Consider the following 17,211-nt stretch of genomic DNA (forward strand, 5'->3'; position numbering starts at 1 on the left):
TTACAAAAAAAAATGACCAGGTCCACTTTAGCTCTTCAATATTTTTCACGCCTATCCCTTCCTATCCTTACCACCACTGCTTTGAATCAGGGTCTCCATCACCTCTTAATAAAGCTTTGTAATAGCCCCCTAATGAAGCCCTCCAGTGCTGCTGTCCTATAGGCTATATTTCTGATAGCTACTGAATGTTTTCTCTAAAACACAAACTTGAAATTTTTATTTCCTCACATAAGACCCTCATAGTTCAACATCTTCTGGAAGGCAAGGAACAAGCTCCTTAAAGTAGCATACAGGTCTTAGTGGAAGGGCAATGTATCCTAGTGGTTATGAGAATGAGTTCTAGAACCAGATTGCCTAGGTTTGGATATGGGTTCTGCTGCTACCAGCTGAGTGACCTTAACTAAATACTTAGAACAGTATGCCTTTGAAAATGTTCATCTTTATTAGTATTTTATGGTTTATCCTTCACTTCCTGAACTTACTTTCTGACTACTTTGCAATTACTGAAGGGCACTCTACAGTTTTTATGTCTATTCTTTCATCCCTTTGTAGTGTCTGATACCTCTCTCCTTCTGCCACCCCGTCCTTGCCCCAAACTGGCTAATCTGGCCTTATCTTTTAACTTCTAGTTCAACAGTTGCTTTAAAACTTAAGATTTAATGAGTTTTGCTTGAATAGATAGTATATTTCTTTGTCCACTGATATCCATTCATATCTCCATTATAATTATCACATGGTATGACATTCTAATGTTCATATATCTCTTCAAATCTATGAGACCACAGGCAACTTGACAGCAGGAATTACAAATTATATTTCATTTATTTTTGTGCCTGACATAGTTCTCAGTACATAATAGGCACATAAGAAAGATGTTTATTGAATATATGAGAAATTCTCATGTAAGGAAAGGATTGTTATTTTGCAAATTATTCTTGGACCCATTTTATTATGTGGTTCAATGCTGCTTGGCTGAGATTTTTAAGATAAATTTCCTTTAAAATTTACTTCAAGAGAAAGCCATTTCTCTCTTGAATTTCACTGTTGTCATTTTACAGTTCATATTTTTTATCATCTTTTTCTAAGATAAGTCCCTTTAACATTTCATATAATAAGGGCTTGGTGATGATGAACTCCTTTAACTTGACCTTATCTGGGGAGCACTTTATCTGCACTTCCATTCTAAATGATAGCTTTTCTGGATAGAGTAATCTTGGATACAGGCCTCTCCTCATTTTCTGAATTCTTGTTTCTTCATTCTGTTTTGATAGAATATTTATTTCTTCCTTCTGCTCTAAATCATTGGTTTGAGTCCCAGTTTCCTTCCCTTCACTTTTGGTTCTCTGTATATTTTGCTTTATTTCACTTTGTATAGCCTTTACTTCTTCATTTATTTTGTGACCATACTCAAAATAGCATCCTGATTACCAGTGTATTGAACTTTGTCTGCATCTGATAAGCTATCTTTCATCACTTAGTTGTACTTGTATTTTTTCTAGAGTTTTGACCTGTTCTTTCATTTGAGGCTTTTTTTTAATTTAGGAGCAATCTGTTACCCAAGGGGTAGAACCTAGGTATTTGCCAGGGTAGAGGAACCTGCATGGCTGTGTTGCAGAGCTGTCTGTGGAGGAGGGATCCAAGAGGGAACAATGGTACTTGCTCAGCTCTTGGCAGGCTTTCAGTCTTTTCCCCTGCTACCCACAAGCATATTGGGCCTTTCTGGTGCTGATTCCCAGGTGGGTGGGTTTGTGTACATTCTAAGATGCTGTGGATCTCTCCAATGAACTCTCCTGTGAGGCCAGGAGTTTCTCCCACTGCTGCAACACCTAAAGGTTTTTTTCAGTCAGGGGTTTTGAGGCTTTATTACCTCGCACTGGAGCCGTGAGTTGCGTAGTCTGTCTTGCTCCCCAGTTGTTCCTCCTGGTTTATCCTCATGCAAATGTGGGACCACCTGCTCCTCTAGCCACCACCTTGCTGCGAATCTTCTCTGCCCCGGCTGTCCATCTCCACCCCTCCCACTGGTCTGGATGAATGTTTCTTGGTTGTTGGATTTCCATACACTTCAATTTTCTGGCAATTCTGGTGACTTTTTTTTAAATTTGTTGTTCTTCTTTTGGCTGTGTGAGGAGGCACCATGTATATACCTACACCTCCATCTTGGCCAGAAGTCTCTTTTGAATTCCTAATGCTTCCTGTTATGGGACAGAGATAACCTAGTTCCCTTTCCTACCTTGATTATCTCTGGTCATAAAGCTAAACTTAATACTCTGTTCCAGTAATTAAATGCCTTAGGTGTATAGCATTTTAATTTTCTTATGTAAGATAAATAAATTATACTTATATTATACTAAATTTAAAATTATTGCAGGTAGTGGCGATTATAAATATATTGAATTTTCATGGTGTAATAAAAGAATAAAAGGGGGATGTAAATGAAATTAACTATCTACATGAGTATTAAAATGGGAATGTATATTATTTAGAGAAGTTATTCCAATCATTTGTAAATAAAGACTATAATTGCATAAAATTAAATTGAGAAATCTAGTAGGTTAGTATAATTGTGCATGATTTATAATGATTGAGTATAATGTGTATATATATAGTTTTAGTGTTATAAGAAAATTGTCATTTGAAATAAAGAAGCATATTGATGGACCAAGAGTGTTCTAAATGTATTTGTTACCTAATATATTATAACTGAAGACCTGCTTTTTATAGGACATTAACAAGTACTTCTAAAGAACTGCAAGATAATTTTCTGAAGGCTCTGGCAGTGAGAGAAGAAGACAATCGCAATGGAAAAGTGAGTGTGAGTACATTTTATCCAACAACTAAACGTGTAACTGAAGGCACAAGTTAGTATATAATATGTAGTTAGTGCATAATATAACTTTTAATATCTTTCCCCAAAAGTAATTCATGAAGGACATAATATGGCTTTTTATTATTCATATTGTGGAAATGTATGTAGATTTTTTATTCCAATTTATATCTGTAGAAGTAACCAATTGGTGAAAATAAATGATTCTGTATATCTATTGCTCAGAAAATACCTATATTTGGCAGACTGATTATCATCCCCAACTGTGTACTAGTCCCTTATTTAAACTCCCTGCTTCTTTTCAGCCCAACTCCCTCCTAGTAGGCTTCTTGGAGTGACAATATCACTTCTTCCCAAGTTGTGCCCCCACCTACCTGATTTCATACTGCCCCTATATATATAAGACAGTCCTAGAGTCTGCCCTTTAGTCCCTCCTTGGGAGATGTAATAGATCCCATATAATGAGAGACATGCTCTTGTCTTATTTAAATGTGCTACTTTCAAATATGTCAACTTGCTATTTGGAATGCTATTTACTTTTGCCCTTCGTTAATGTGATATTAGTGATAACAGTCTTCCGTGAGTCTTAAAATGTTCCAAGTCAAGAACACAGTTTCATGTTGGAACTGTAATAAGTGACTTACAGAAAAGTAATGATAGCAATATGATGAAAAATTTAGAGCAATGGCAAAAAATATGTGTAGAAGAAAGTTTATTTTACCAGAGTTTTCTCAATAAAATGTTGAAATTTTTCTCACATTCAGGTCTCTTGAAAATTTCACATATCAAATTGTCAATGTACTTTACAAAGAAAAATGGTAGTTTGGCTATATAATTGTATAGAATTAAGTTGGGCTTTAAATCAGGGAAAGTGTCTTGAAGGAAGTGGTCTGAGTGAGATTTAAAGATGTGAAGTTGGAAATATGGGCAGAGGCTGAATTCTGGGTGATTTTGCAAATCACAATAGCAAAGTTTTAAATCTTTTAAGTTTTAGAAAGAGCAGGTAGAAAGGTTGAAAGAAAGGCAGAAAAATGTGGTGTCACAGGATTCTATGATAATGACTTTTAAGAAGCAGCAATCGATCGTTAGTGATCAAGCACTAAAAAAAATCATTCTCTTTGGCAACATGCATATTTTTAAAAAGTCCAGTCACAAGAATATAAAGTTCAGCATAGGGAATGCAGTCAACAATATTATAAAAATTATGTATGCTGTAAGATAGGTACTAGAAATATCAGGATGGTCCCCTCATAAGATATAAATGTCCGATCACTATGTTGTATAAATGAAACTAATTCAATATTGCATATCAACTGCAATGGAAAGTTAAAATTATTAAAAAAAACAATTTGACAAGGACAAATTCTATCCATAATAAGGATAGAATCTGTTTCCATAGGGTTGAAAACATGCTTCATGTTAGACACCAGCTCCACCAAACAAGAAGTGCCTCAGAGAAAGTAGTCTGTGTTTTTTACCACAATGGTGTATGCTTCCTATCGAATTCTACTGAATATAAGTCAAATCACTTCACTTTGTGCCTTTGCAGGTTATCATTTAGTTGATTTAAATTCCCATTATATCTTAAATAAATTACTGTACCGGCCTCCTAAATAACACACTTAATGCATTTTCTTGGCCAACTTTTATCCATTTTTAAATCACTGGACACGTATTGCGTGTGCACCTGCTCCAACCCAAAACTGTTGTAGTCACCTGGGCACTGGGGCACTGCAGATTTTATGACCTTAAAGAGTTTATATTTTAGAAAAGAAGACAGAAAATAAGTAATGAAAATAAAAGTGGAACAATTAATTTCACCTCTGGAAAGATGCTTTGGAGAACATCAAATCAGAAAATTGAAGAGAGCAATCGGATAGAGTGTGCTTGGTTGCTTTTAACTACTGTATACAGAAAAATCACTTTGAGGAGGTGACATCTTTGGGACTTGAATGAAATGGAGAAGATAACTGTGAAATATGAAGGGAAAGACATCCCAAACAATAAATATTTCAGAGGGAGAGATATTCCAAGAAGGAACAACATATTAAAATCTCCTGAGATAAAAGAAATAGAGTCATATTCAAGAGATGAGAAGAAGACCAAAATGGCTGGGATATAGTTATTGAAGGGGATAATAAAGATAGATGCAGTGAGAGAGGAGTCAGCAGCCAGATCATATGGGTTTTAAGAAATTTTGATTTTATTCCTTAATTTTTATATTTATTCTTTTATTATTATAACTGAAAGTTGATGGATGATCTTTAGCAAAGAAATGACCTAATCTGGTGTACACTTCAGAAAGGTTGATCTTGCTGCTGCTGTGCAGGGAAGGAGATGGGGGAAAGAGATTTAGATAGAGCACGGGCAAGGAGACATTAGGAAGACATCTTATAAACAACCAGCAAGAGATGAAATTTAAAAACTGTGGTAGTGGTTGAGATAAAGGAGATCATCATATCTGTGTTTTGGAGGAAGAGCAGACTGGACTTACTGATGGATTGGATGTGAAATATTAAAGAGGAAATTAGAATGGCTTTCAGGTTTTGGGCTTGAACAAGTAGGCAGATGAGGTGGCACTTTGACACGGACACTTTTGAGGAATGCTTATTTCTGGAATCAATATCCAAATGGAGAAGCTGATTGGTCATTTACATATTTTGATCTGGAACCTAGTGTAGAAGTCTTGGATGGAATATAAATCTAAAAAAGTTATCATCATCTAAATGGTATGAAAGTCATGAACTTGCAAAAGTTTACCAGGCAGAGAGTACAGGTAAAAAAAGACTGAAGTTCTATGAAAAATCTTTAGGACATTCCAACATTTAGAGGTCTGAAATGTGTGAAAGAGGCAGATACTGGGAAGTAGTAAACATGGAGAAAATCAGCTGAGAGCCATGCTACAAATATGGGAGAAGAAAAAAATTTCAAAAGAAAGAATGCTCACCAATTCAAATGCTGCTGAGAGGTTAAATGTGATGATATATTAGTTTTCCATGGCTGCTGTAACCAATTGTCACAAGCTGGGTGGCTTAAAACAAAGGGAATTTATTGTCCACAGTTGTGGCGGCTAGAAGTGGGAAGTCAGTGTGTCAGCAGAACCATGCTCTCTCTGAAGCGTCTAGGATGGAATCCATTTCATGCCTTTCCCTTAGCTTCTTTGCCAGCAATCATTGGTGTTTCTTGGTTTGTAGAGATACCACTAATCTCTGCCCACATCATCACATTACATTCTCCCTGTGCATCTGAATCTCTGTCTTCTGTTCTTATAAAGACAGACCTATTGGATTATCCATCCCCCCAATTGAATATGACTCAATCTTAACTTTATTACATCTACGAAGATGCTATTTCCCAATAAGGTCATATTCACAGGTACTAGGGGTTAAGACCTCAACATAACTTTTGGGGGTGCGTAATTTAGCCCACAAAAAATGATTAAAAATTAACTATTGTTTATGGCTGGATAAATAAATACATTGGTGAGGGCTATTCCAGTGGAGGGCTGTGGTTAAATATTTCATTGGAGTAGGTAGAGAAAAGGAAAAAGTATGCAAGTGAAGATAGGGAGAAGCAACTGTTTTTGAGAATATTTGTAGTGAAGTGTAGCATAAACAATATGCAACAAATGGTGTAGGGCCTGAAGTCCAGGAAGTTCATTTTGTTGTTTTTTAAGGAGGATAATATTAGCTTGTTTCTTACATTAATGGGAATGATGAGGTACACAGATAGGTATTAATGATGTAGGGGAGAAAGGGAATCCTTGCTGCTGGAGAGAATTCCTTAAAAGGAGGGTGGGATCCAGAGCATCAGAGAAGAGTTTGCCTTTGAGAGGGACAGAAGCCACTGGCATGGTTGCAGCCAGAGAGAACAGAGAGGTGATGGGCATTTGAGATAGTTCTCTGGGAAGTTCACATCTATTTTCTCTATATTGTTGCTCCAAATATTTAATTACACCATTATGATTGTTTTTTGCTCTAGAGAAGTTTCTAAATTTAACTTTTATTCAGAATGCTAAATAGTTAGCATAAAATGTTGGGTGGGTGGTCATTGATTTGGAAACTAGAATTTTGTCAGTCTCATAGCTTGCTAACTGTAAGTATAGCATATGGTCATTTATTTGTGCCTTTGAATTTATTGTATCATTACGATCAGCAGAATACATATTTTTATATCAAGTTGGCACTTAAAGCTTAATTTTCTGTTTCCTACTCTTGAATTAAAACAGACTCCAAGTGGTTTTATAGAATACCATTTACAACAGAATATAACATATTTTAGAAAGATCTAATTAGGGTCATAATCTTACTTAAAAGCCATTTACCAAATGGATATACTTTTTAAAAAAAAGTAGTCCTATAAAATATGCAATATTCATGAGATTTAAATTTTATTAATTTTCTATCAGGAGAAACTATATGTGAATTTTATGAGGTCTGAGGTCTCCAAGGGAAATGACTGTTTCCTGAGCATTAGCATTTCTCTGCATAAAGTGTGAGTGCAAAATAAATGGAGAACTCCAACCCTGAGGCACATTTGCTGTGCTATTTCTTTCATCTCATTGAAACTACATACAAGAAAAATTATGATATGGTTTCGGAACTGACATAGTTGACCTGTGTGGTCTGATAAGGCTTGAAGCACTAATTCCATAGCAATTTTCCTAGGGAATTTTCTTTAAATGTAGCTAGGATATTAGAAGATTAGATATACTTTCCCACACATTTTCTATTTTATTTTTAAGTGGTGATTCCAGTTTGCAAATGCTATTTTGTGTAGCTGAATCTTGTTCTGTATGTCCTCTTTCTCACTGATGGCAAAATTAATGTATTAGTTTTCTCCATTTAGGCCTTGGATTTATTCTCCTATAGAGCCTTGGAGCTCTGGGAAACAGTACTCCTTTCGGTACTCCATCCCCTCCCTGTATTTTCAATGCTTAAGTTATAGAACTATTTGCTTATTAATACCATTCCCACGGAGCTACTGCTTGGACACGTAGTCTTAGGCTGCACCCTGGGAAGGAAGAGGGTTATATGAAAACTTTATAAGCTTATATAACTGCTTACTCAAAGAAAAAAAATCTTGAATATGTATTTCCTTCAAACTTGTCATGATTGAAAACATCAGACCCTATTGTCATAGATATTGTTTAGATAAATTGCATTTTTAAAAGCTTGTAACCAATCCAGAGTTAACCCAACTTAATTTAAGAATTAATATTATTTCATGAATGCCTCTGAATTTCACATACAGAGTGGACAAATGTAGGTTTACAGATGTGAGCATGCAAAGCACAGTTTATTCTTGTATTATTATTTACTAGTTATTGTATTATTTTCCATACAAACAGCTGGAAACTTACTTTTGTCTCATTCTGTATAATATATATTATGTATTTATATATTAATTATATCTACATATTAATACACATAGTTACTAATACATACATAAGTACTATGTAAGCACTATATAGAAACATATCTACATTTCTTTTCATCTTTTCTGAAATACTGTTTCAAGTGATTATAATGTTCCATGCATTTAGTTTGGACAAAACATTGAGCTTTATGTGCAGTGCATGTACAAAAATATTTAAAAGGATAAGTTGTGTAGTACTTCAAATAACAGGTGCATGGAGTGTTTTTCCTACTAATATAACTACTTAATTTTATTTTAAATGTGAACCCTTTGTGTACGAATACATTTCTACCTCATGTATTTTATATTTTAAAATTCTTTAAATACTAAAATGATTAACTATTTCCTTCTCATGTGTAAGCAGATTTCTTGTTACCTGACTGTTCATGCTATGAAGTTCTTAACTCTGCCACCAGAGTGAGGCATGAATTAAGTGCATGTTTACAACAAGTGCTTGGAAAAGCACATGCAACAGGCCTGGCTCTGGGTATCCAGAAACTCACAGCAGTTTTGCAAATTATCGTCCTGCAGGTGGATATAAAATATATCACAGAAAACTGAATGCATTGGGTTAATATGTGAGGCATATATGTAAAATGCAAAATGCATTTTCTCAGAAAAATCAGTAAAAATGTCAAAAAGCTTAAATATTTAAATGAGGTTGCGACTAAGTAAATTTTTCTTGTGATTTCTAGTCTTAGTAGAAACGGTAGAATTACAAAGAATGCTTGAATGAAGATGTAACATCTAGAGAGCACTTCATGTGTATGAGAGAGACTAAGGAAAATTTTAGAGGCCAATGTATGAAGACTGTATGATGAGAAGAATACATAGAAATTAAAAAATTGAAATGGATTATTCTGAGACAATAATTTCCAATTTCTTTCTAAACTACTCTGAGATATTTATATAGTTCATCAATCTCTTCCTTTCTATCTTGGTGTCTGTAACATAATTATGCTATAGTTTTCCTACTGTCTTCTGACTCAATCTCTTTCTTGGGCTGACAACCTTATACCTGCACTTGGCCTGCATTGCCTTTCTTACCATATATACACATTTTCCTTTGGTGAATCATTCAGACCATGAACCTTCTGGCTATATACTTCTTGCTACCAAAAACAAAGGCCTAGATCTTTGCTAGCCACCTGTTCATTAATTTATTTAATTATGCTTTAAATGGTGATAATGGGTTCTGTACCAGGCATTGTACTAGTTTGTGGAGATAGAATGGATAGCAAGTGCCTTATGGAGTTTAGAGTTGCTTGGGGAAAAAAAGAGTGTAATTAAGTAAGCATACAAATAAAAATTGAAATTGTGATAGGTGGTATGAAGGAAAACCAAAAAATTCTGTGTATAATTGGATTGAGAGATAATATGATCAGATTTTCATTTAGAAGGTAAACTAGGCAGGATGTGGTGGCAGGATCTGGCTCAGGACAGGGCTGAGGCACAGGGAAGGCCATGGATAATAGGTCTTTCACAGCTGGGTAGACGTGCTGCCACTCTTTGAGATGTGGTACACTCAAAGCTCAGAAATGGGGTGCAGAGCATGAATCTGATTCTGGAGATACTGAGTTTGACTGGCCTTTGGCAAAAGTTGTTGAGATACAACTTTTAGTAGATTGCTGGAGGAAAAGATCTCCTGAACTTAACCCCAAGTTTATCTCCATATTGCCATACCTTAGTTACTTACATTTAATATACAAGTAAATTTAACACCTTTTCCTCTTCCACTCCTCAGATCTCACATCCAGTTAGTCACCAAGTCCAGTCAAGTCTACCTGGGAAATATTTCTCAAATGTGTGTGGGAAAGAGGGTAAGAAAGCCAAATAGGTGAGCACTAGCCAGCATAGACTTGCCTCAGAAATGATGGGTATTCATGAAAAAACATAGACAAATGTTTGCTATGATCAGATATGTATTTTAAAAGTACACTGGCAGCAGTATGTGAGAGTAGGTATGTGTCTGATGGTTGGGGGATGATGTATGAGACAGGGAGGTTAACTGACAGGCCTTTGTAACATTTCAGACAATAGATAATAAAAGGCTGGGATAAAGAAATGACAGAATGAATGGTGGGGAAAAGACAAGTAATTTAGGAGATAATTGCAAAGTATGTTCCTTGTTTTGAGGAAGGAATTTTTGAGTCCGATCCACAGGCTCCTATTTGGGGTACTCAATGGAGTATATACAGTTGATGATAATTTTTTTTAATGGGAAGAGAAGTGTGATTCTGGCTTTAGGAGATTTAGTGTGGTTTGGGGTGGAGCATAAAAGTTGGAGGTAACTACACTCAAATTCCAGATTTATTATTTACCCCATATTACAGATTGCATAAGGACTCTACAAGTTTTGTAAGCCATAATGCCCTGCTCTGTAATGCAGAGATTAAGAGTGCTTTCATCTTAATATTGAAAATTTAACAGAAAATGTCGGTTAAACATGTGGCACATTACATGATACATAAGTATTTAATACATAATATGACTTCTACAGTAAAAGAAAATTATGTTGTTATAGCTATGATTGTGAATAAAATAGAAATTTTTAAAATATGCAATACTTTTGTTGATAATTTTTAAGGGAAGCATTGAGTAGTTTTTAGTCTCCTTTTAGAAAACATGGTTGAATGGGTTCCCTGTGAAAATCAGGTACTTAATATTGATAGATTTTATTAAGGATCTAAAGATTATTGGTCACGGGCAAGACATCGTAGCAATCAGAATATTAAGAAAAAACACTTTATGTTATAGAAATTTTTATGTTCTAGGAAACCACATTCTATTTTATAAATTTTCTACTCTGTGCAAACTGATTTGTTATTGCCATAAACAAAGATGGAAAAGACATGGGTGCTTCCCACAGTGTAACTCTTTTAAGTGGCTATGGGGCAGGGTGGGGTGGAGTGGGTGAAGTTGTACTTTTCAAATGGCAGTAAACTAAGAATGAGTAAACTAAGACTCATGAGGATTGTAATGAAAGGTCACATGCTGTTCCTGCCTGGGAAAGTGGAACCTGTTGACACTTACTTTCCCACTGAATGTTGACTATGTAAACAGTTACATGGCTGACTAGTTTGGGCTTTGAAATGTACATTATTGAAGGTGATATAAAAGCACTGCTTAGGCTTTTTCTTCAGAGTCATTCAAAGAAACCAGTGTACGTGGGTCGGGAAAACCTATGAATTAGGCAGTTCCTAATATACCCACTTCCTGTGTTGAAATCTCTATGAAACATAAGACGGCGTTGTATATGACCAGCAACATCACGCTGACATGATCTTTTCCCTCCTTGCTGTTTTCCAACTTCTATAAAATGTTCCCTTTTAAGAAAATGAAGGTATTATACGGATGTTTATTTCCTTTTTAATCGAATCCATGCTTGTCCACTAATAGACCCTTATGGAAATTGTATGACTCATACAATCTTACCTTCATTTTAAACAAATTACATCAATGTTTATGGAAAATAAATGCACATCAATTTCCATTTCACCAAAAAACATATAGTTGAAGAGATATTTAATTTTTTTATTCCCTGGTTAAAAATATGATGGAGAGGCAGTGAGAAATTCTGTAGAGTTTATGGAGCTGTATTAATCTGAGTTTTGATTCTTGAATACTGATTACTAGCTAAATGCAGGTTCCTCAACTCTACAGAGCCTGATTTTCCCCACTCACAATGTGGTGTTAATAGTTATCATACAGCTTAGATACTTCTAGAATAAAATTATGTAATGTTTAAAGCACAGATAAGCCAAATCCTTAGTTGGTGTTCAGTAAATTATAAATAACATGTGTTATATTAATTCAGGTTTTCTAGAAGCAGAGCCTAGTATGCATATTTTAGGGCAAGTGTTTTGGTGAGAAAGTTCTCCCATGTGAAGCCCACTATGGGCAGGAGGGAAGCATGATAGCATAGAGGACAAATGATATAATTCACACCCTTGAGCTCCCTGTGTGATCAGGTGGTTTCAGGGGAAATCTAGCCTCAGTCACTCACACAGGGAGCTCTGGAGCGTGAATTGTATCAGTTTGTTCTGCCTTGAGGCAAGGGGGATGTGCTTATACATATTCTTCTGCACCTTTCCTGTCTCCATCAATTAATCACCAGTTGCCACAGGGGTTGGGGGAAAAGGGAGTACAGTGACTTCTGTCAACTAAGGGCCGTCCCTTTTGAGGAGAGTGCAGGTGTGAACCATTAGCCTTTAACACCTGCAGCATCTGGAGCTGGGCAGGCAGACTAGCCTGGGAAAAGGGATCCAGGAGGGACACTACCACTGTGCACTGCAAATACAAAGCTTAGTTTTTGCCATTTTTGAAAGAAATGAATGTCGCTCTTTCAATAATGTAATCTCATATAGACAAATATTTTAAGATATTTAAATTAATCATTTCTGTAATAAAGTTTGTTTCTTTAGCATATCATTTGTTAATCATTGTATATGATAGTCTAATTTATTTCTTCAGTGACCCATTTCCATAGTCATTTGAAGTGAAATAAAATGTATTTACTGCAAATGCAGCTTCATTTACAAATAATCAGAAGTACAAACATGGTTTTCAGGTCCATAAATTTTGCATATATAATAAACTTTGCCATTTAAATCTTATATATGCTAGTACATGTTCCTATATAGAACGGGTGCTGTTTGTTTTGTTTGGATCGACAGAATCAAACCTGTGAATTCACTCATGAATGAGCAACCAGCATCATGTCTGGGTGCATTCACAAAAGATATGTCTGCGATTATAAGTAATAACTACTATCATCATGAATAGAGATAGAATTATTACTTTCTTAACATTAGGCATTTTCAGATACAGTGCAAATTTTTTGGATGCCTTTGGCCCTTGTGGACTACAGAAAACAATAAAGTTGATTAAAGGTCACTAAAATTTGAAAAATGAATCCCTTTGCTACATTGTGGAGTTATTTTATTCCAATGTTTTATGCAAATAAGTTACCTTAGATATTTGTCTAATAGTGAAGTGCAGTAAGATTGTTTAGGCCCAGGGGTGTCTAACCCACAGCGCACGGGCCACATGCAGCCCAGGATGGCTGTGAATGAGGCTCAACACAAAATTGTAAATTTACTTAAAACATTATGAGATTTTTGTGTGATTACATGTCACAATGTATTTAATGTGTGGCCCAAGACAATTCTTCTTCTAGTGTGGCCCAGAGATACCAAAAGGTTGGACACTAGAGATATGAATTTCCTATGAATGCATTGCTCCTCTTCATGAATAAAAATAGAACTAAAAGTGATAAAAAAGCCCACTGACTTATTCACAACAAATATGCTGATAGCAAAAGTTTATGTGAGCTTCCAAGTTCACAGTTCCTTAACCACCAATCTAAAATCCATGAAGTTCTAAAAATGAAAGGGTTTTTAAAAATTTGAAATAAAGTAATTTGGCAATGAAACCTAACCTTATATGAAGTAATTTGTGGACTTTATCTCATTTAGTGTTAACATTCCTTTAGTTCATTGCACACAAATTAATATGTTTGATTATTGGATCCTGAACTAGGCATACCTGGGAAAGCTGATACATACTTGTATGTTTATCTACCACGTTACCTGTCCAAAATCAAAATATTCTGAATTCTAAAACAATTCTATCTCCAAAGCTTTCAGATAATGGATTATGGACCTGTATACTATAAATATATGAAACAATATATTAGTTATGGTAAAATGAGCTGTATAAGAAAGAAAAACAAACATTAATGGTTTAATAATAAGAATATATTGCTCTCTGACTTTTCTCTCACTTGCTTGTGTATTGTAAACACACAGTAGGGCTTTTTCTGTTTCATGTACTCATTCAGAGAACTATATTGATAGATAAGCTCTATTATCTTTATTTTACAGCTTCTGAAAATTCTCTGACTATTGAGAATCAGTTCAGGGAAGAGAGAGGGAAGAATCATGCAGAAAGTTCTGTGTGGGTTAGGCCTGTAAATGTGATTCACAATGCTCTGTCCCAATTCTTCTGTCCTGGACTGAGCCACGTGGCCACATCTTACTTGGAAAGACTGGGAAGTGTAGTCTAGCAGAGTGCCAGGAGGAAAAGGAAATGTGGTTGACAAACTGCCAGTTGATTCTGTTATCTGCCTCATATACATATGTACACATTATATTATCACTGTCTCATGTTCCTAAAGTAAAATATTTACTCACAGAAAAATTATTTCTTAATTAAGGCCATTAGTGACCTTATGAACTGAATGACATTTAAATACCTAAAAATAATGGGAAGATTCTGAAAAAGAAGAATGTTGTGGGTAACCAGTCTTACCAGACAATAACATATATTAAAAATATATATTACTAAGAAAATACAGTACAGGATCATGGACAGATGCTGAACTGTACTAGTAATCAGGGAAATGAAATTAAAGTGAGTTATATTTCACATCCACAGGATCAGCAAAAATTAAAAAAAAATAATCTTTCCAAATGCAAGTGAGGATGTATAGAGAGAGGTAAGACAGCATGTTCAGAGATGGCAGGGGAGTGCTGATGTTCACAGTCTTTAAACTAGTAAACACATCCCTAACAGAAACTGTTGATCATATTTATGAAGGTAAGTGCAAGTATGTGCATTGTAGCATTGCTTAGGATAACAAAATAACCTAAATATTCATAAACCAAGAATAAGTTGTAGTTCATATATAAATGGGATATTGTGTAGTCTGTATAAAAACATGGAACCATCTTTAAAACATTGTGTTAAGTAAAAATGAAAAAATGAACAAATGTGTGTTTCTGAATGATCTCTACAAGACCAAGATGATACTCTCCCAGTCAGTGACAAGCTCTAATCCTTTCTATGTCTCCATTTTTTTATCTTGCTGTTGGGTTAATAACAGTATCATGAGAGAAGAGCAGGTGTGAGGATTAGAGGAATTAACACAGGCAAAGTAGTTGGAACACTATTTGGAACACAGAAAAGTTTCAACAAATATCATCATTAAAATATTTCTATGAAGTTTGAAAATGTACACAATTATTGATAATTTTTATGGATACACTCATGTTCTAGAAAAAAACTACCTTAGGACAATACACACCAAATTTAGAGAAGTGGTTACATTGTACAAAGTAGGAGAAGATTGGAAACAAAAGAAGAAAGAATAGGATTGAAGAAAATGCTTTTATATAATGCTGTCTTTCTGTAACATTTACGATCCCAATATGGGAGCATGTGAAGATTTGAGTAAGCTGCTTAGGTAGATGTTGGCAAATGGGTATTAGTCAGGGTAGTTGTGTTAATAATATTAGTTATTAAATATTTCATACTCATAAATGAAAGCACAAAACAGATTATATCTTTATAAACACTTTAAATAAGTGACTTTATGTCTAGCAAATGTTTATAAAAGGATAAACAATGCAGTCAGGAGATCCAACACAGAGGGCAGCCCTTGGAGCAGCAGCTCACAACATTCTTGTTGCTCTGGGAATGGAGCCCAGATCCAAAGGAGGGCCTACAGTGGCCACGGGTATCCTGCCTTTTCCTATCTGCATAGATGACTGATTCATGTTGGGCCAATAGGATTCTGTCTGTTGAGCATTAAGATTAGAAATGCTGAGATACAAAGCCAAGGAGCCACTGAAGCTGTCATCAGCATGTTTGTGATACAGTCTTTCTATAAGTCAGGAAAGACTTATAAAACTTATAAGTTGCCCTTATAAAGGCAACTGCTTGGCTAGCTGCCTGCTGAGCATCCTGGCACCAAAGAAGAGACAAAAGTCACACACAGTAACTATACTATTCACTCAGCTTTTATTGAAGGCAAGTTCACTCAAAGTAGAACAGCAACATACATTAATATCCTCCTTATACTCTAACAATCTGAGAGAATTATAACACACACACACACACACACACACACACACACACAGAGCAATCAATGGGGGATAACAAACCTGAGTCCCAGAGTCCCAGTCTGGAGGTCTGGGAGACAGTATGGTGGGCAAGGGAGTTGTCAGCATCTTGCAAGGAAGGATGTCCAGAGCCCAGTGGGCAGTAGAGCAGATGAAGTCCTCAGTCTGGCAGGGCAGAGCCTCTGGTAGCCAATGCCAAGGGAGATCTGTGTGGCATGAAGCAGCACTCTGGTGTGTGGAGCTTGGCTGTCTCAGCAGTGGTCTGGGGCCTGCCTCAGTTATACCTTGAAAGTGGTGCACTCTACCCTTCTGGGTCTCTTGTTAAGTGTCTTGGTACCCATGATGGCAAGTGGGGAATCTCCCCAGGAGCCTATCTATGGGCAGTCCTGCTCTGCAGACATGGCTACTCTAATCATGTGAGCAGATATCTTAGGTGTGTCTCTTTGACAGATATGTCTGCTCTGACCAATGTAGTTTCCCTCTTTAACCAAAGTGTCATGGCTGACTGGCAGCCACATCAGTTGAGTTTTGTACACTTTGTTTTATATACTTTGTGCTGCCTTGATCAGACCAATGCCATTTTATTGATTCTGCTCTCCACACAATCTAACCCCTCTAAAGAGATATTCCACAAACTCCAGCAGCTGAGGTCCCTGAGCTGCCTGCAAGTCTACTGACTTTAAATCTGAGAGATAAATGGTTCTGTAGAACCATTCCAATAAACCATCCGTTTTATTGAAATTAAAGTCCCATTCTTGGCTTATAGCAAGAAAATCTTAACTATAATTTTAAAATCATTATAGTTTATCTCCAACGCAGAGAGGATAATCATTTAGCAGAATCCTTTTGTGGAAACAGATTATTTCCAATTCCATTCAGAGTAACCCTTCGAAAGCATTGATAGAGTTGGAGTCTATGGGTTCATGTTCTGTGTGCATCTAAGAAATCCATTACTGCCTCTAAATTAAGTTCTGGGTACTTAACATTTCACACAGCAATTCAAAGGTAATTAGAACTATTGAAAAACTGTTACACATTTTGGTAACAGTGCAAAATACAGCGAGT

The 17,211-nt window shown here is 35.8% G+C and overlaps 1 protein-coding gene across 2 annotated transcripts in view; it reads left to right on the forward strand.

Moving 5' to 3' along the window:
• The window catches only part of CFAP299 (cilia and flagella associated protein 299), a 527,109-nt gene that overhangs the window by 211,351 nt on the left and 298,547 nt on the right, over positions 1–17,211 (forward strand). Inside the window, exon 3 of one of the 2 annotated variants that reach the window (XM_036022568.1) lies at positions 2,722–2,812. In XM_036022568.1, coding sequence (XP_035878461.1) covers positions 2,722–2,812 — 91 coding nt within the window. The remainder of the gene's footprint in view (positions 1–2,721; positions 2,813–17,211) is intronic. The other variant, XM_036022569.1, reaches the window with a different exon arrangement.

The sequence above is a fragment of the Phyllostomus discolor genome, chromosome 1 (genome assembly GCF_004126475.2).
Source record: "Phyllostomus discolor isolate MPI-MPIP mPhyDis1 chromosome 1, mPhyDis1.pri.v3, whole genome shotgun sequence".
NCBI classification, from domain to species: Eukaryota; Metazoa; Chordata; class Mammalia; order Chiroptera; family Phyllostomidae; genus Phyllostomus; species Phyllostomus discolor.